The 20,530-nt window shown below is 48.0% G+C and overlaps 1 protein-coding gene across 2 annotated transcripts in view; it reads right to left on the bottom strand.

Annotated features, from left to right (window-relative positions):
* Positions 1 to 20,222, bottom strand: part of RNF216 (ring finger protein 216) — a 79,465-nt gene extending 59,243 nt beyond the window's left edge. Inside the window, exons 1-5 of one of the 2 annotated variants that reach the window (XM_051632382.1) lie at positions 20,163 to 20,222; positions 5,365 to 5,493; positions 4,061 to 4,194; positions 2,169 to 3,002; positions 444 to 520 (exon numbers count right to left, since the gene is read on the bottom strand). In XM_051632382.1, coding sequence (XP_051488342.1) covers positions 444 to 520; positions 2,169 to 3,002; positions 4,061 to 4,194; positions 5,365 to 5,431 — 1,112 coding nt within the window. In that variant the 5' untranslated portion in view covers positions 5,432 to 5,493; positions 20,163 to 20,222. Of the gene's footprint in view, positions 1 to 443; positions 521 to 2,168; positions 3,003 to 4,060; positions 4,195 to 5,364; positions 5,494 to 19,565; positions 19,855 to 20,162 lie in introns of those variants that run through there. The other variant, XM_051632381.1, reaches the window with a different exon arrangement.
* Positions 20,223 to 20,530: the final 308 nt, after the last annotated feature.

Below are 20,530 nucleotides of genomic sequence, written 5' to 3'. Positions count from 1 at the left end.
TGACATTAAATAAGGGAGTCCAAACCACTGTCAGCTTTACCTGGAAAAGCCAAAGGCCACTGAAATGAAGAGGCAGCAGCCTGCTTTCACCAGTTCAAAACTCACCAACCCAAGTCATCTCAACCCCTTAATCCTGACACTCACCCTTTTTAACGGGGTACCACACAGTAACAGTTAAGAGGAAATCATAAGTAATATTTTTAAATAAACAAATTATCTTAAAAGCAGAGAAGCTACAGCACAAGGTCAGATTCAGAGAGGATTTAAGAAAAGCTCTATTAGAAGGAAAAAAAAAAATTCTCTGCTTTTTGGCTTTATCAATGCAGTGCTGACTCCCAGCTCAAATATCCTCTAGAACAGCATCAGTAGCAGGTGGGGAAATGGCAATGTAACTGCAGCCAGACTGTTGTATGATATACCTTGGCTCTTAGCTCTGTACTTACACATTTAAGTCATAGCAGTTCTTGATGCTGATTAGCTCTTCAATATACTCCTTCTTCACATCTGGGAACCTTGCTTCCTACAGTAGGAAAAGCTAAACGTTATGTAGGTATTAGAGGAGCCATGTAGCACAACGTAGTGACAGCACCAAAGAGAGATTTAAAGGTCATTATCTAGCACACTCCTGTGAGCTGTTGGCTTTCCTCTGCTCCACAGGATGATTTCTAGCAGCTCTTTCCCACCATGAGAGCCTGGGTAGTGATGTAAATGGCCATGAGCAGCTGGCCTAAGGAGCAATTCAGGCTGGATAGAAAGAGGAGAGGCACATAGGTATGATCTACATCACCAGCAAAACTAATATTTACCTTCAGGCAGAAGATTAAGGAGTTCCAGATTGTGTGCTGAAATACAACATTCCAAAGCAAAAGGAAAAAACCCAACAATACCCACCCTAAGCACCCAGACACACCGGCAGTGAGATCAGAACAGACAACAAACCTCTACTGGCATTTCTGTGAAAGCTCTCCCAGCATTGCCCAGGTAGCAAGGAGCACCTTTTGCAGCTCCCTCTCCTTGGGTTTCTGGAGAGGCTTTGCAAACAATTGCACCATCTGGTATTTTGCTTTGCAAGACTGAACTGGTCAGGACTGTCAAGCAACGCTGACAATCCAAGAATATCTGCTTGCCCACCCCAGAGCAAGTCAAGGATCGACAAGGTCTTACTTGGAAAGAACTGCTACTTAAAGAATATTTTGCTCAACCCCAGAGTTCCCAAATACAATATGGCATGTGGAGGGAAGATTTGGAGGGGACAGGAGTGGGGGTGTAAGTCACAGATGAAGCAAAATATGCTTGTCTGCAACAAAGTATTCCATAAAGCATCAAGAAAGACCCTTCCTCCCTAGCAATCATGGGAAGGGTGTGCACTGAAGGGGAAAACAAGAGACAGGTGAAGCATCACCACATGTTTGTTTTGTGTTTTAAATACATACCATGTTGCCCCAGCTGCTGAATGCACCAAAGGTTGAGGATTACCCTTCTTGGTGGTGCCCCTCATATTAAGCTCCACATCATGAAGGAGCATGTGGAGTCAACATACAGGAGTGTTCACACTGCTGATCCAGAAATCACTCAGTGCTACTGTCTGGAAATCCATACTGCAAGGACAACCATTACTACTGACCACTATAGTGGCCTTAACATGGCCATGGACCAAACCACTTCAAGAGACCCCAGCTGAAAGCAATCATGGCTATCAGCCACATGTCTCTAAACCTTCTCTACTCCACCCTCTACCCCTCTACCAGTGTTTCATGTCTCACTTTTGCTCATTCAGCTCTACACCCAAATCAGTCAGACAAAAACTGAGGGGGCAGTAGCCTTTAAGGGTACAGGACTGCTGTTATTTCATCTCACTGTGCCCTTGAGACCCTGCAATCAGTTCTGCTAAATTTCTCTGGCCAAGAGTCCATCCCGAAGCAAACACTGCCCTCAAGATGCACATCCTCTCACCACTTCTGCCATAGCACTGGGGTTAGTCTTTCAAACCAGAACTTTCTGAGACAGTTCTTCACCTGGTGCATAGCTGAGTGTCAGCCAGAACAAAGAGGATTTGCAGCTGGAGTCAACAGAGCTGTGCTTTGAGCATGTGAAACACTACGCACCTTGAAAAACCCATCTGAAAATAACGTGCACGCTGAAGGCAAAGGAGCTCTGGGAATACTCACCGTCTCTCTGATGAGCAGTGCAGTGAGGTCCTGGTCCTGCCCAGCAGCTCCTTGTTCTGGTACATTACTAGAGGCAAGTTCATGAGAGCCCTGTGCAGGGAATGCTGGACCTGGCTGCTCATTGTCTGTCACTGCCTCCTGACCCTTTTCTTCTGGTGGATGCGCTGGCTGGGGGGAAGTGGGACCTGGAATCCCATCCTGCTGTGGTTCAGGTCGGGGAAAGGCTGGCCCAGGAGCTTCTTCTGCACGTGCCCTCAAAGATCCTGAGTCTGCTTCAGGCTGCCCTTGCTGAGGAGCACAACCACTTACTGCAGCATGTGGCTCACCTTCCAACAGCTGGAAGTATGGGTGACCGAGCTGGGTGTTCTCCTGGATTTCCTGCTCTCTGGTAGCTGCAGCAGTTGTTCCTCTGAGGTTTTGTTCTGGCTCCAAGTCCTCCACCTTTTCTTCCTGTTCTGGAGGAAGGTCTGCTTTCTCCACAATAATGACTTCTTTGTTAACAGGCTGAGGACTGATCTTTATTGCTGGAAGCAAACTTGGCCCAGGCTCTGGATTACTTCTAGATTCAAACCTGGGGCCATTAAGCTCAGATGGTCCAGGCTGCAGCAAGACAAAGTTCACATTCTCATCTCTGCTTGGTCCAGCACTGCTCTCCACCACATGATTATACTGGTCTCCCTGGCAAAGCACAACTGAGATCTCATCTTGCAGATATATGCTCCTCAAAGGCTCGACAGCACTTTTAGATCCTCCCTCTCCCACTGTGTTTGCAGCCTGCCACTGAGCAGCAGGTCTGATGACATTGGGACGCAGAAGCTGCTGATTCTTTGGGGTCTAAAAAGAAGACAGAAAAGAGTAAGCAGGAGTTCTTGCCTGCATGTCAGAATCCTTGAGTCAGATCATCTTTTGTATCTAATAAAATTTCTGATATGAAACAGATGAAAAGTCTGTTTAGCAAGATGCTTAATAAGGCATTAAGCTGCAACCCACATGCCTGTGCTTCACTGAAATCCATCCTCAGTCTGTCCCCAGGTGCTAAGAAAACACTGGGCAGAAATGGGGATGCACAGGACTTTCAGACTGGAATAATTCTCTGAGCTCACCTCAGTTCCCTCTTCCCTCCCAGTAGAAACCTGGGAAGAAGGAACTAACCAAGATCATGTTTGTATTCTCACCAATTTATTTAAATGGGCAGCAGGAACCAAAGCTCAAAACATTCATCTCTGGCCTTGTTCTTGCCTCTGTCACATGGACTGCTCTATGCCAGCAGAGTATGAATATTCTCTACCACTGTTTTCATCTAGGAAAAAACAAAGGTCAGCTTTGCAACCCATTTTCTCAATGCCTCTAGTTACTTTAACAGAAAAGTGGAATATATTCCTAATATAACTTAGGAATGAAATTAGACACAAAATAATCAGGGTAAACTAAAGCCTTTGGTTCTCATCTGTCTGTGCCACTGGAAAGCAATTTATCAAGTGAGCTGGCTTTGTAAAACTGCAAAAATGTAAGTGCCTGCAACAACCCAACAAGAATCCAAACAGCACAGAGGAATACAAAGTATACAAGTACAAACAAAGCATATCGTGAAAAGCTGGCTTCCAAGGAACATCAAGGCCTCTTACAAAGCACTCCACCTTTCTGGACTTAGATCACTTTATGGAAGCTACAGAACTTTAAACACAAGGCAGACCAACAGTCCAGTTGTCCCCTCCTATGGCCAAAACACGACGCAACATGCCACGCCAGCCAAGTGCTGTCATTTCAACGTTCATTCCAGACATCCCAAGGAAATTGCTGCAAGCAGACAGGGCTCTCCAAGGAATGCAGAAGATACGTGCACAAAAGTTGGCTGTGAGTTAAGCAGGACAAGTACAAGAATGAAAAATTACCTCTGCCAAGATGACAACATCATCATCCTCCTCCTCCCGCTGCGGCTCCGCTGGCGCTTCCCGCAACAGAGGTAGCTCTTCATCCGAGGAGTCCGATATCGTGATAAGACCTTCGTCCCTGCGGTTTATCCAGTCTGCAGTGAAGTTGGTAAGGTTAGCTATTGGCTCAAGGTCAACCACTGAAATTAGAGGCTACAAGCACCCCAACATCTGAAAAAGCCACCTTCACGTCTGAAGGCAGCGACGGGGAAGAGGTGCTCCAGGGCCATCTCTGCAGGTGCCTGTTCCAGGTGCTGCTGCCCCTGTGGCCCCCCCGAGCTAAACCCCTGCACAGGCTGCAGCTCAAGCCAACACAAGGGACCATGTGTGGATCAGTCACTCACTGCCACTTCTGCAGAGCTTCTTCTAGCCCCAAATTCAGCACAAATAAAGCTGCTGCAAAAATTATCCTGAACAAGCCATGTACAGAGCACTCGCTAATTTTTGCAGAGAAGTCCTGAAATGTCAGTATCTCAGGGATGATGCACTTTCTTTTATTAACGTGCAGTGCATTCTAGAGGAGAGAGAAGGTTCCCTGTGCAATTCAGCCTCTTCTGAAGGAGAGACATTACACAAGGCTGCAACAGGGCCCCTGACTGTGGATGCAGAAGATATCCTGCTATTAGATGACAACCTTGTTCCTCAAGGCTTGTCAAGAGTGGAATACAGATGCTGCTGAGCACAGCTGCTGAAACTTGGGAGAGACACTCCACCCAGAAACAGAGTGTTTCTGTACTCCAGGCAGCACACAGCCATGCTTTCCCTGTGGCTTGACACAACATTCTGGCTTATGCTTTAGCATAAGTATTCATGAGTATTCATTTATCACCTCTTAGGCAAACACAGAAAGCATAATTTCCAATTCCACTCTTGGAGGAGTGGGTGCCAATGCATACAGCCCTCTCTGGATATGAACACAGAGGCAGCCTCTCTCCTCGGAGGTCCTCAGAAGGGTGGGACACTAAGCACCTCAGATCTGCTGAAATGCCTCTACGTGGCATTCCCAAAAAGTCTGCAATCTGCCTTAAGGCAGCACAATGTGAGAAAGGCAAGAGCCAAATATTTTGCATGTCAGCATAAAATACGAGAATTTTCTGTAGGTGGCTGTGAAGGAAGTGGAGCAGAGCAGCGTTTGACACTGCAAACCAAACCACTAGCAAGTTCCCTCACCAGCACTCTCACAGGTTTAGGATTTGTGAATCCTGCTGCTTGTAAGCAGAGTTTCAGAACAAGAGTTTTGGAAACATGCACAAATCAGTACTCACCTTTCCCTCTGTGACTACGGAAGTTGTTAAAGTTAATTACTCCTTCATTTCCACCTCTCTCTGCCATTTTAAACAGCTGTACCCCCAAGTGTCAATGCCCAGGCATGGCAGTCAGGCTGGCATGAGGAACTAGAAGACAAAAGAAAACCAGCAGAGAGTAAGGCAAACTCAGCAGCACCCTCACTGGGCTTCCCCAGGACTAAGCTGCCAGAGTATTTTGGGGCTTCTCCTGGCTCTCCCCATGAGGATATTTTTCTCAGTGCCTAAAAGCAGATATGTTTCTGTTGTCTACTGTTTCAACAATCAAGACAGCCAACTGAAGAGAGCAATCAGGCCCAAGAAGCCTCTCTGGAGGAGACAGGAAGATGCTTACAGCTATGCAATCAGAGCAAGGTGCAGGATGGTAGATGCAATTCTGTGGAGATGCACACATTCTGCAGAAATGCCAGCATGGAGATGAACAACCAGTTCTATGGGTCAGACCTGACAGCAAGGCTGTTGAGGAGCTGAACCTTCAAGTTAACCACGCTGCTGAAATGGAAACCCCGAGTTCCCTTGTGTGCTGCCAGGTTGAAGCACCATTTCAGAGAGACCAGAAGCTTTGGGCTCACTCACACAATGCCCATGCTGTTGGCAGGTCAGAGGGAAGCTGCAGCCCTGGCAGGGCAGTACATGGGTGCGTGTTCCGTGCCAGCACCACAAACTGACATGGGAAAGAAGTCACATTACCAGAGCACACTTTCTTGCCACCATTTGCTCATTTAAAGAAGAGACCTCCCTCATTTACAACACATAACCTCCTCCGTGAGGTGCAAATTCCAGGATACTCCACCTGCTCTCAAACCAAAAAGACAGCACAACAGGGATCAGGTTCCTTCACAGGACTGAGCTTTTGGAACTAAAACTTGGTACCCCCACCTGTTCTCAGAGAGGCACAATGAGCCAGCTGGAGGCTCCCAAACAGGATTAGGAGATCAGAGGAATCACTGCAACCTGAACAGTAGGTTTCCATTTTATGCTCTGTCAGCTTATAGCTCTCAATTCCTGCTATCACAGAGCAGCTGAATACATACAGGAGCTGAGCACAATTTGATCACTGGAACAAGAAAGGTTTTTTTACTGAAAGCATTCACCTCATTAAAACACAGAGGAATCTGTATTCAATATTTACTGATGCATAAGGTGGAAGAAAATGGTGGGGCTGTTATAAAATCCTGTTTGCTAGCACACAAGAGCACTATAAATTCCTCAATAATTCGACTTAACCTCCTCTGCAGGCAACAGGATTTGCAGCTAGGATGGCAAGAGGAAGACATCAGTTCACATGCTATGGACTTGTATCTATACCCCCCCAAAAGACAGGTCATTACCATTTTCAAGATTTTTTTAATGCAGGATAAAATAATAAAAATAAAAGAGTCTAATTTAGCACTTTACAAAGCCAAAACCCAAGCCATGCTTCACAAACCTGCAGGGCAGCAGCACAGCCTCCTAACCTGCATCACTACAAATGTGCAACTACCCCCACTATTTGAGCCCTGAAACCTCAGTAACACCCTAGTTCCAGCAAGCATGTCCAGGAGTATTCTGGACATGCTGAGGCTTTGAAAACACTTAAACCCCAAGATTTTGGGAGTGTTTCCACTAGATTCTTCACCTTATGCCATATAAGGAGAAATAAATCTTTCTTGATGCACTAGAATGGCACGAAAGCACAATTCTCACCATTGCAGAGAGGTGCTGGAGCAGCAGCCCAGGAGCTGGATTACTGTAGGCACACCTGGTGAATACTCTGTCTTTTCTAAAAGGTCTCATCCATGTTGTATCTTCCCTGGCAGTTATCAATAGTTACCACCTAGTCCCGCATAGCATTCTTCCATCCTTAGCCCCCTGAGTACTTTAGAAAACAAGATCAATACACTTCTTGCCACCAAAGAGATGGAGAAATGGAAGCATGGAAAGGACCAGTGTAGACCAAGGCCACCAAGAAGGCTAGCAGCAAAGCCAGAAGTTGCACCCAGGGCTCCTCAGCTCATGTACCCATGCCAACCTCTTCTGCTTCCCAGCAGGTTGGTCCTACAGAGCACTCCCTGCAACAGCCATACCTGGTGATCCCTTCATCCCAGCTGACTTCATGCTGGCTCAGCAAAGGAACCTCTCAGCAGGCAAAAATGGTGAAGGACTGCTCCAAGAGTGGCTGGGGAGGAAGAAGGATGTTCAAGAAAGCCACAAATCAGCCCTTGTAGCATCGAGACAGATGCTAGACAGGTGCCTAGTAGGATTTGCTCTGAGCAAAGCTAAGTGGGCTTGGATATTTCTCCCCTTTGGAGGCATCAAGTGTGTTAGCAGAGTGCAGGATGTGTGCACACATGGGTGGGTCAATTCCACAAATGCTCAGCACAGTCACCAAAAACATCTTCTCCCAAACAGCTCAAAGGTGCTTTGTTCACTGCTGGTTAAACCACACATGTTCACATCCAAGAATGAGGCATAAGTCACAAGACCAACATTAAGACCATATTCTCCCAGGCAACTCTGGTTCCCATAGAGAGGAACTTGCACACTTCAACAGAGAGCATCGAGGAAGAGGTAGAGGAAACAACCTGAAATGAAATCTGGCATAACAGACTGTCTCTTCCCCTGTACAAGAGCAAGACAGGCACACATCACCAAAAACTCATGGTGATTTAGAAGCAGGAATATAATAAATAGCATTAACTGTAACACCCGGTCAAGACAACAAAGAAAGAAAAAGGCAAGCCTGGAAAGAACTGGCAACGTACCACTTTCCTACTTCAAAACAGACTGCATAAAATCCCAAGCAGTTTAATAAAGCACAGCTTTGAGGGTAAAAGCCAGGCTTCCACTGAGAGCTACCAATTCATTTTTTCAATATTCAATACAGATCCCAAGTTTAAACAAATACCTATAAACACAGGCCAGTTCCATCTAGTGGCATGAATAAGAAGTTTGTTCATGTTTATAGCACTAGGCTGCCAAGAACATGAAGTAACAAGATCAAAGCCACCCTAGGGTCCTGCCCTACATAAACAACATAATAAAAAGCAAGCAAGACAGATGGAAAGAAGCTATCCCACACTATCTCAGTGGTTGCAGTACCTATTTATAGGTAAGAATAAGGCTAACTATAACCAAGCTCTAACACAACCATCAGCTTTTTTGCAATACAGTCAGGGACAGGAATCTAGAACCATTTTAAAAGAAAAATATATAGCAGCATATGCAGATATGCTTTTTGCAAGCTTTTTTCCTCCCCCTTTTTTCTTAAAAATGCTCACCTGCACAACAGCACACACACTGGACGTGGCACTTGAATCCCTACACACCATCAAGGTGACACAAAACTTGTCACGACTCCAAAGCCACCCATTGACAGTGCAGTGAAGACCACCAGGCTGAAGGTGCCATTCCACCCACTCTCCTCCATTTCCCACATTGCTCCATGTATTCATGACTCTGCATGGTCAGGTTGTTTCGCTGCACAGACAGTAAAATCCTCCCCATTAATGTTTTTCCTACAGCAGAGGAGAACTCCCCATTAACGTAACAGCTCTGGAAAAAAGAAAATCAGAGACCATCAAGAACTTGGGTATAACTGTTCTCTGAAGTGGCCAGATCTCAGACCAACAGCTGAAGTCACACATGCTTTCTGAACAAGTTTCTCATACATGTAAAAACACAATCCACAAAACCTCTGGTCCCAACAACTGCTGGGAGTTGATGGATCAGCTGCTAAGAGGTGAAGCAGGTCTCAGGTGCACCCAGAACGCTTACACAAGGATTCCCAAAACCCACTCAAAATCCCTGCAAACACCACATTAAATATTTTTAGCCTAACCTAAAAATAGCAAGCATGGGGACTGTGCATATATTTAAACTCCCAGTATATGGAGGCGTTTCTGGACTGCAGTAATTGGAGCAGAACTCCAATCTGCTCCCTCCACCTCACACTTGTGCTGTAATGAGCATCTTCAGATGGTGCTAGAATTTAAAGTGACAGTCGAGGGGAGACACCCCCCCCCCCAGACACAGTATAGTGTCTTTTCTGCACCACTTACAGCACTTGAAATCTTGAACTCCCACATACCCAAGATGGGACTAGCCTCAAAGTGCTCTTTTCTGGCTGTAGCTCAAGGCAACAGAACTGAACAGAAAGCTCTGCAGGGGAGATAGGAATTGAAATCCCAACCGGATGGGGGGTGGAGGGAAAAGCAACCTGAAGAAGATATCAGCAATCAAATCATTGTGTGTTTTAGCCTCTACCCATCCAGCAACACCACTGTTGCTCACCTACGTTGACAGAAGAGCATCAACTCCTACTCTCTGCCTGCAGGCAGCAAACGTGTCTGCTGGTAGCCTGCGAGCAAGGTGGATTTCTGGCTCCTTTCGAGCTGCTAAAACAAAGAGAAGCTACTTAAATAATGCATGCTTTGTGACAACCAGCAGAATGAAAAGCTAAAAATTCAGCCCTTAAAAAAACAAGAAAAACACCAGAGAAGGGAAATAAACCAGCCTGACTTACTGTCAAGTATTTCACCAAGACATTTTGAAGGGTTCATGATTTGCTGGGGGCTGCTCCTTGTAACAGTCACTTAGCAAAAGCAGGGAGAGTTCAACAGTAGTTGATCCATGTTAAGCAGCATCATCCCAACTGAAAATTAAAACCCCCCTGATCATAAGCCCAACAAGAACTGCTGTGCACAAACCCTATTTGCTATGCAGGAGGCAGCCACCACCGCTGCACCGCACCTTGCGAAGGAGGAAAATGATGTTAAACCAAGGACCTGCAGCAAGGCTTCTGCTGAGCAGGTTGGCTTGGAGGCCTGCCCGTGCTTCAGCCCAAAGTGGGAAACGATGCCAGAACAAAAGCCTTGCCTCTGGCCCAAAAGCCTTGCCTGTGGCCTCCTGAAAATGAGGAGTACGTGGGCAGCAGCTCGCAGGCAAGACCACCTGGTTTCCAGCAACAGCTCAATTTGCTGCCAAGAAAAGTGCACAACCAACTACAAATATCACACAAAAGCTCCTCTGAGGAGTACAGAAGGGGGGTAGACTTCAGACAACTGCATCCATGTAGCTCTGCCACCAACTTTTGGACCTGTAGCATGTGCTGAAGAGGAATAACATACCAGGAGATCACTTAATAACAGAATTGCTTTACAAGTTCTAAAACACTCCCTAAGTGTTTCACAAGCCATTAGCAGCTGGCTTGGTTTACCAAATGATTTTAGATGGATATATATGTCCTCTAAGAACAAGACAAGATTCCTGAGATCTGGGAAAAATCAAAGAACAGAAGCTGATGTGAATAAACTTTTCTCTGTTAAGAGTCTGATAACACAGTTCTGCTGCAGAAAGCCAGAAAATTGATTTTGCCACACAAAAACGTAAGAGGTAGAAGTGTTTTGTGGCAACAAACCCTGAATGTAAAGTTTACCTCCTCATACACACAAAACAGACAATACACATGTTGTTCAGAAAGTATCTCAGAAGAGGGGCCACTATTCCTGCAGCCACAGCAGCATCATAACTGGCTTCATAGGCAAAAATATCATTAAGATGGACAGGAGGGACAGGGAGTCTTAAAGCTTCTCTGGCAGTAACCAAAACTTCTAGTAACCTCACAAAATTTCCCTATTCTCACCTTCTCTCACCCAAGAAGAAAAACCATGCTGTGAAACACACTGAGCGACCAATGGCCCTTTCCAGCAAGTGTTATCATTGCTGTGAGCTCTCCTAGTAACTGCAGAAGGCTTGGTGACCATGACATGGATGAAAAGCAAACTAGGAGCTCACTACCACGGGGCTGCCTGGCTTTACTGAACTCCTGTAGCTCCATGCACAGCTCTGCTGGGCACTTGTGCTGTCAGTTCTCAGTCAACAGCACTACCAAGAACACATTAGAAGATCTTTTGAAAAGAGAGGCTCTGGATTAACAGGGTGTGTTTCATCTGTGTGCCACTGCTCCAATCTAAAGAGAATTGCTTAGTCAGAAGCAATTAAGAGAGCAGATCTGGAGGGATTACTTGGATTCAAATCCTTAACTATGCTCTTCCCATTTTGCAAGTCAATTTAGGACTTAGAGGAAACATCTCAACTGTCTGTATACCACAAGATTTCTAGTCAACCTCACCTGTGGTTCAACATTCCATTAAGGTGACAGCATCAATATTTGTTTTAATATTTAAACTCCAGTTTTATTGCAGCTATTAACACCAAATACAAGAGGAAAGAAATCTGCCCATTTTATGTTATTCACCCAACAGCAGGACACCTACCATGACAGCAGTTTTCCCAGCAAAACTGATCTCAGCTCTGTGAGCTCTTCCCTAAAATGCAGGAATGTTTTGAGACAGACATACTTGTTTTCCAAAAATGGGCAACTACTAGTTCAACTCAACTAAAAGTTTCTGATGCCTTCAAGCTATTCCCTGATGACTGGCATCAAGGTCAACTGCTGGACATTTTAGTACCTTCCCACGACCCCCATGAGTCCTTCTGCTAAATCAGAGGGCTCCATATCATCACATGAGACTGCTAATTCTGATGTATGCACAAACCATGCTCTGCAAGAGAGGTGGGGAGCTTTGCATCAGTTATTTACCTCCCCTATTCTGATAAATTCACAGTGTCTGGTTGGAAGGAGGAGTTAGTGCCATTGTCTTGAGTAGCTTGTTTTAAAAACAAAGTGAAAATCCAAGGCTTTGAAAGGAGGCATCTCTGCAGTTGCACATGCCAGAAGTCTGAGGCAGGCAGAGGAGTAAGATCATACAGTATAGGCCCCCAAATCCAAAGCCTCCCCTCCACACCACAAACACAGGTGCCAGCCTGGCATTTTGTGTTCAAGCAACAATTCAGACTGGCAACTCAGCACTTCGCTCCACAACACACACAAACCCAGCCTCTTTGGGCTCCCAGCCTATCTCATTTTAAAGAACTGTTTTGCTCTGATTTTGTGGTGTAAAGGCAGGGAGGAACAGAAGAGCACATGACACCACAAAATTTGCAGCTTTGCCACATCCAGAGCAAGTTTTACTTCCAGTTTTCTTGCCCTGAACCCACGTGTATTCCCAGAGAAGAGGCAGAGGCTCCTTCCTCTTAGCAGCTCTGTTATTAAACCCATCCCTGTCCAAAAGAGCTGGACCCCACAGACATCCAGGTGCCCACACACCTGCCAGGGCTCTACAGAACATTAACTTCAACTGTCTTCTACCCAGAAAAGAACAAGAGAAATGCCTCACTTGCCCAAGGATGTACATGAGAGTGCTTCTCTGTTGCTTCTACTTCAGAGAGCTCTCCAGGAAAAGGACACAGCATTTCCTCTCCAAAGCCTTAGCAGCTTTTTTGGTTTGGTGTTGTTTTTTTTTTCCTCTTTCCTTTTTAAAGGATCCGGAATGTCACCTTTAAAAGGTATAGCAGAACAAAGAACACCAAGTGCAACCTTTAAAGTAGCAATTTAACAAGTTGGATGCACGTCTCCAGAAACCTTCAGACTACCATCTTAGCAGGGTTTTTCCACTGGAGAGGAAACAGAGAAATAAAGGAGTTTGAGGTTGCTGGTTAGAGTAACCCTAGGACAGGCCATGGCACTGGCAGCCACACAGATGAGCAGCCAGCAGCCTGCTCTGCCTGCAGCCCTGTTTGCAGGGGGCACCAGGAGCAAGAAGAAGAGAGACAGGCTGCACACAACTGGCAAACCAGTACTAAAAGCAGCAGCGAGGGACTAATTAAACCAAAGTTAAGATGGCTGGAAAGTGCAAAGAGTCAGTTTTAGTTGCAGTAAAAATCACAAAGGATTGATAGGTTGCAGTGGCATCCTAGATGTTAAGCTGCTGCCCGGCAGAACAACTCCAGAAACAAACATTTAAGCTGCACTTGGGAGGTTGTGTTCCAGAAGAAACATAAAGCACCACCCAGGAGCAACTGTGGAAAGGAAGCGGGAATTTATTTTATTCTATTCTAAATGTGACCTGAACCTCTCACAAGAAACATGGCTTTCAAGGATGGCAGCAGCCTGTAAAGCACACCTTGCCTCCTCACAAAGCTGCCGACAAGAGAAAAGCCAAGACTTGACCTTGAGGTGGCACAAAAGCAAAAAAAAACCTGGCTTGCTGCAGTAGCCCATCTTGGCCAAAAGGAAGGTTTCTGTGTCAATCTGTACTTTTAGAAGTATTGACTTAGAAGTTCTGTGTCAAACATTCCTGAATTAGGGACTTCCAAAAAGAGTTACTTCATAGGTCACATATTATTACAGTCTTACCCTTTTTTTGAGCCATGTTAAGTGTCAGCACTTGCCATAATGTCAAAGGTCAGTGACCAGAAGCTGTGGCTCCACATTAAGAAGGGTTTCACCTCTATATCTGCTTTAAGATGGTCACATTCCCACACCACAGTCTGGCACCTCCCCTCACACTCAGCTCCACCAGCACTAGTTACAGCTTTGAAAATAAGTGCCCTGGAAAACTTATTTGTAGGATTCCAATCAGATACCTTCTCTCCTCACACATCCACCAGGGCATAACTGGAAGGACAGAAACAAGATGCTAAAATAAACTGTAAGAAGGGGTAAGATCTTGAGCTGCAGCCTAAGAGTTGACACTGCAACCACAGCTGATACCCAACTAGTACTCAGACTACATGTATGTTCCCAGTCCAAGATCAGGCTCTGCTTTTGAAAGATGCTTTTACACATTCAATTGAAGGGCTTGAATATGTACAAGAGCCAGTTTAGAGCCATTCTGAGCCAACAGGCCAAGCTTACTCCACTGTGAATGAGTCTTAAACTGCCTTAAGTAAATAAAATACTGGTAGAAACTTTGTCAGGTACATGCAATACCTGAGCAGCAAGTCCACACTCTGTGCTGATTCCTGGCTGGAAGGGGTAAGAAAAGGTGCACGAGAAGGATTGCTACCAACCATCTGAAGAACACCTCACTATATTCTCACTGCTCCAGCAGCACAGATGACCAGTTGTTACAAGATTTTCAAGCCAGTGGACAACTGTTTTGGTAAAAGTGGGGTTTGCTTTGTTTGCAGCCACACCTTAGCCCTGCAGCCAACTGCTTTCAGCCCAGCACACAAACTCCCAGCACCAAAACCTGAGGGCAGCCTTCTAGGCTCACAACAGTTGTCCAGTCTGATTTCATCCACGTTACATGGCTGTGGCCACTGCAGGGTTTGAACAGAAAATGTTAAAATAGCAGAAAAGCACAGAAGTTGTATCTGAGGGAAGTACAGCACTACATTGGAACTGAAAGCACAGAAATCGGATCATGGCTGGATTTAGAGATGCTCCACAACTATTCTATTCTGAGACTATTAAAGCTCACAAATTATCAGCTGTACAGCTAAGCGGCAAGCAAAGAAGCACTGCACTAACTTCCCAGCTTGGGCAGATTTAGGAGACTGCAAAGTACCTAAAATGATTTCATCCGGAGGCAAACAAACATTTTGCATATGCAAGGGAACAAAAGCCACTACAGGCCACAGCTAAGAGGTTACAGAGGCTGCAGTCAGGCTACGTCCTAAGGCCACCACTGTTTTCAGGCTGCAGATCTGCACGCCTACCCCTTAGTCACCACAGCAAAGTGTCCATCAGTGCCTAAACCCTCACATCGCAGAATATAAATTTGTCTCCTGAGAGTTACAACAGCACAACACCAAACAGATTATTTAACCATCTGGGACCGAGGGTCAGTAAAAGCAGACAGAAATTGCTAAACGAACACAAAAACAGGCAGCTGAGGAGCCCTCCTCAGACCCTGTGTTGAATTTGGAGGTGCGTTCCAGCCGCTGCAGCCTGGTCTGTGCTGATCCGAGGGCACCTCCCAGTTTACACACAGCAAAGCCTGTTCCATGGCAATAAGATTCCAGTTTAACAATACAGACAGAGGACATGAACTATTTACACTAGACAAGTTACTGCTAATGGGCCTTGCCAGGCTTGTTCATCTGTAGCTGGAAATCCTAGCAGCAGGGGAGGAGTGAACTGCCCTGTGCTGCTGGTTTCCTGCAAGGGAGAAAAAGCTTCTCTTCCTGCCTCCCCATCAGGCTCTTGCTCTCATCCTCAGGCTGCAGCACGGACAGGGGGAAAGTTTTCCAGGCAGCACCACTGCTCTGCTGCAGGCAGCTGTCAACATCACTGCCTGTTCCACCCTGCTATACCCCCAGAACACGTTTATCCAACATTCTGTACTTGCCACGGGTAAGTGGGTACGTGCTCCTTCTGCTATCACCTTCAGGTACCTTCAAGCAAAAATGATCTGCAAGAGAGGCCTCCTCCCCCCTTTTATATGATGCATATAAAAATGCATCACATCTCCAGGACGGCATTTGGAAGTAGAAGTGTAAAATCTGTTCCCACCTCTGGTTGCAAAAAGCTTCCTTTCTGTCTTCCTTTCTCCAGGGGAGAAACAGCAGTAGCAGTGACCACAGCTTGGTAAGAGCTCCTCAGCATTGACAAAGCAGCAGAGGAGCCTTGGGTGAGAAGCACTTCAGAAAAGGTGTCTTACTTGAGGTCATTCTCCATCCCTGTATTCTTCAAACACAGACTCAGCTAGCACAAATCCTGATCACCGTATGCTACACAGTAATATCATATGATGCCTCTACAGATCTTGTCCATACGTTTATCTAATCTAAACAAAACCAACAGTAGCTTGGCCTCCTTACAAAGGTAAGTGGAGAGAACAACAGACCTACAGCACTTGTCCTCAGGAGCCAACTGAAGACATTCCAGGCCACCCTGACACCTACACACACTTGTAATTTGCTTCAGCTCGTCAACCTTGCTTCTCATTACAAGTGACAATGACAATCTCCAAAAGTCACCCTGAGAACACACAGGCACCGTGGGCATCAGCAAAGGAGTTGGGATGTCCCAGAGCCAGCTAGCAGGCCACCCTTGAGTTAAATGTCCCCCAACCTGGGCCAGAAGCACTACAGGATGGCACCATGACTCAGGGCACCAGCTGCCCCCAGTGCTTTTTGCATTTAATCAGCCACAGCCAGTTCCCCTCACGAACGGGGGGAGGAACCACAGCAACGATGGTAATTAAGGAAAGGTGTGATTCAGCAGGAATGTGATTTCTAGTCCTCAGGAATTAAGCTTTCTTAAGGATTGTTACAAATTTAAAACCACTGCAAGCTCTTAAGCACTGACCCAGAGGAAAAACATCACTCCTGAGATATTCCAAAATAAGCCTGAAGTTCTATAAAAGCAACATGAAGGCTTCTGAGACCAAGATTATGCCAGCTCAGTAAAACATTCCTTATTATCTCACATCTCAGTGCTTTGGCAAGGATAACATATTCAAGCCACCAAGACACTGCTAAGTGACCTTTTTCTCTTCTTCCTGTTCTCCCTACCTACCCCTCCCCAATTTTCCAGATTTCCCTGGCCCAGTAACCTGCTTAAAACAAAACTACTCCACTTCTCATCAGACCAGTGCTGATCAGCATGTTATTCAGCTCAGTTTCAAACACAAACCACCACTTGGTACCCAGATAACCTTATCTCCTGGGCTGCTACTGGAGGGGTAGCTCATGTCCCAAGCCAGCTGCATGTTTCACACCTTCCAGTGCTCACTGTATGAAAACAAGACACCAGCCCCAGCAGGGTGAGATCCTCCTGAGAGCAACTGAAGTTACATGTAGCAGCTTGAAAAGCCCACCCATCAACACACAGCTCTATTATTTTAGTGCACACACAGACTTCCGAGACTATTAGGGCCTCTCCTTTAAGCAGTTAAGATGATGTCTGAATTCAGTAATTTAAATAGAGACTTAAAATATCTCCAGACCAAACCCACGTGCAAAAAAAAAACCAACAACAAACCACCCCAAGCTTGTGAGGAGAGGAATGAGCAGCACAGCTCTGACTGTCCCAAAGAGAAGGCAGCCGGCGGCAGTGACACAGCAAACCACTCACAATGCCTTCAAAGAGAAAGAAATAAAAATAAAGACACCCATTCCAAACTAATGAATGGGAGTGTCTGCCAGCAGGCGCTAAAGAACACCCCAAGGGCTCCACATGCCTCCCACTTGGGTTGCTGAGACTCCGGTTGCTCCAGGCCCCAGAAACGCCTCCTGCCTCTCTCCAGCCGGGCCCAAGTTGCTGGATTGACCTCCTCGCTCCACCTGTTTTTCCCACAGGACTTTATAGTGATTTGTGTCCCATTTCAAAGCACCAGCCACGCTGCCAGGGATCGGAGCTTGCCGGCGGCAGCAACGCCCACTGCATTCTCAGGCAGACAAAGCATCGGTCTACCCAGGAATTTGGACTTCCGAGGCAGCTTCTGAAACACAAACCCAGGAACAGGCTGCCAGCAGCCTCTGGAAACCAGAAGGTACCTTATCATCAGTAAAGCCTGTCCCAACCACTCTTTCAGGAACTGTTATTCATGCCCTGACTTTCCCAGCTGCCCAAGAAGGATGCCTGCAGCCAGGCTTACAGGAAAACCTCTAGGAAGGGAAGAGATGGAACAAGTTCTGTTACCAAAATGCAGCACTACAGATCTTCTTCAGGAAGTGGTTCTGAGTCCTTTCCCAAGTCTTGGTATTCCATCCTGTCGAGATGATTGTTTATTAACATCTAGTCACACCAATGCAGACACCCAGCACATGAAATCTATTAAGATGTTTACAATATCCACAGGCCTGATGTAAGGCAGTGGAATTTTTGCACAGCATTTGTCCTAGAAATGAAAAGCTCAGATTAAAGCTGTAAATCCCACAGTTCTGCAATTAAAAGCTGTCCCTGCAATCCTACTGGTCCTAAAGAAAACTGGTTCCACCATATGGTCTGTGCTGCACACTCCTATAGCCCGGTACGCGGAGAGGGAAGTACCAGAACCTGCTCAAGACTTCGGTCTGCAGAGGGATGGGTCTCAAATGTCCCCCCACCTTCCAAACAGGTTCCTGGTGGAAAAAATCCCCCATGCCTTCCTTTCTGAAAGCAGGAAGAGGTCACTTTATAACTGAGAATTCAGAATCCAGTCTGTCCGCCTGATGGGGCCACCTGCCTCCTGCTCCAGCTGGAAACTTGCAGCAGCTCCTAAGTACATCCACTGAGAGAGCAGGAATTGGAAGAAAGAGGAACCAGCCACCACAGAGGCAGACCAGAGAAACAGGGACCTGCTCCCAGGTCTCAGCACCAAGTGCTGCCTGTGCCTTTCAGCTAACAGGGCCATTACCTGGTGCTTTTCAGGATTGCTGCCTGAAACGCTGCAGGAAGAGCCTGGTGCTCCGCACAGCACCAGTGAGCTGGGGGAGAAACACCAGAAGAGTTGCTGGGAAAAGCACACAGACAACCCAGCTATGGTCCCTCAGCATCATGCTTTGACAAAGGAAGTGAAAGTGCCCAGCAGCAAACTTTGCTTTCCTGTTTTAAAAAGCACCAGAGATCCAAACCGTAGCACTTCAGGTGAGAAACAAAACCTTGAAGGAAGCTGAATGGAAACACCCATGACTAAACTTACTCCTCTGAAAGCTGCATTTCTGGTTTAAGTATTTTTCTGCTTCAGGTCACGGAGCAAGGGGAGGTGAAAAGAAAACCCTCCCAGGCCAGACTGGCAGGCACAGGGGCTGTTACCCACCCGAGGGCCCTGGAGGGGCTCCAGGGAGCACAGCCCATGGATCTGCAGGACGATGGTGACTTCTGAAGCCACCCCCCATTCTGCCCACCCTAAACCGGGCTGGGAAGCACTGCTGGGGGAGCTCACACTCCTCTCTTCACACACACACACACAGGGGTTGGCTGCAGATCCTCAGCCTTGGAACACTTGGGTGAAACTCCGACCTTCCTCCAGCCATTCTGGGGAACGAGAACAGCTCCAGAGGCAGGAACATCCACCGGACACCCCTGCTGCACCATCCCCGAGCAGGGTAACACTTCCAGCCTCTACTCTCTCCCACCAGGCTGAGCCAGCACTCCAATCAACACAGAGGGGGAAGAGGAGTATCTCTTACACACATCCCTCAACTCTGAGAGCAGCTGTGTTTTGGGTTTCTTTTCTGCAGTAGCTCCCACAGCAGATGCCTGAAATGTCAAAACGTCCCAACGGCACCAAGTGTTTCCACAACAGGACGGGGGTCAGAAGCAAAGAACAAGCTCGTATCCGCCTTTCCCTACCAACTCCAGAGCTGACGCTACTTTTCTTCCCGTATAGAACAGCCCAGGGTACCTGAAACGAGCCGGAGAAAAGAGCCCGCTGCGAGCAGCGCCGGGAAATGGCACCTGGGTGCCCCACAGCCTGGTCACTTCCTACTGGGGGAGGAGGAACACACCGGACTTCAGGACGACCCCAGGGCCGGGAGAGAGATGAGAGTCACACCAGGGCCAGCCCTTGACCCTGGGGGGATCAGGGAACGGGGCCGACCCCAGCGACGGGAAGTAAGGAGCGGGGAAGGGGGTACCCCGGCCCTGAAGTGGGGGGACCACGGCCCTGAGGGGAAGAAGGAGCCGGGCCTGAGCGGAGAGGGACGGAGCCAGCCCTGAGGGGAGAGGGGGGAAGAACCCGACCCTGAGGAGGAAGTGCCCCGAGACAGGACCCCGGCCGGAGCCAGCGAGCGGGCCCCCCGCCTCGGGGGCAGGCAAGGCCCAGGGGACGAGGCGGGGAGCGCCGGCGTCCGGAGCGAGCCCCTCCCCCGCTGCCCGTCTCCCGCCGCCCTCCCCCGCCCGCGGGACCGCCCGGGCCCGGGCCCCCGGCCGCACTCCCCGGGCCCCCGGCCGGCACTCCCCGGGCCCCGGCCGGCACTCCCCGGGCCCCGGCCGCACTCACCGGCCCGTCCTGCCCCGCCGGCCCCGCTTCATTTAAGCGCCGCTGCGCGGCCGCTTCCGGCCTGCCCGCCCCACGTGACCGCACCGCCCCGCACCATAGAGAGGAGCTGCGGGGAGCGGCTGGGGACAGACGGGCGGCCCGGGCGGTCCCGTCTGGGCTAAACCTACCATAGAGGCGGGGGGGGCGGTCCTCCGGGCTGCGCAGCCCCGCCCCCTTCCGGGCGGGCCGTGTGCGGGCGGGGAGGGGCGGGGCCTGAGGGGAAGGGGCGGGGCCAGGGCTGCACGTGGTTCCGTGGGGGGGCAGGAGCCGGGGGGGTCCCCAAGACCCTCATGGGGGGTCAGGGCCCCTCTAGGGTGCGCTGCCGGGGG

Source organism: Apus apus, chromosome 14, assembly GCF_020740795.1.
Source record: "Apus apus isolate bApuApu2 chromosome 14, bApuApu2.pri.cur, whole genome shotgun sequence".
Taxonomy (NCBI): domain Eukaryota; kingdom Metazoa; phylum Chordata; class Aves; order Apodiformes; family Apodidae; genus Apus; species Apus apus.
This window is presented reverse-complemented; position numbering and strand designations above follow the sequence as displayed.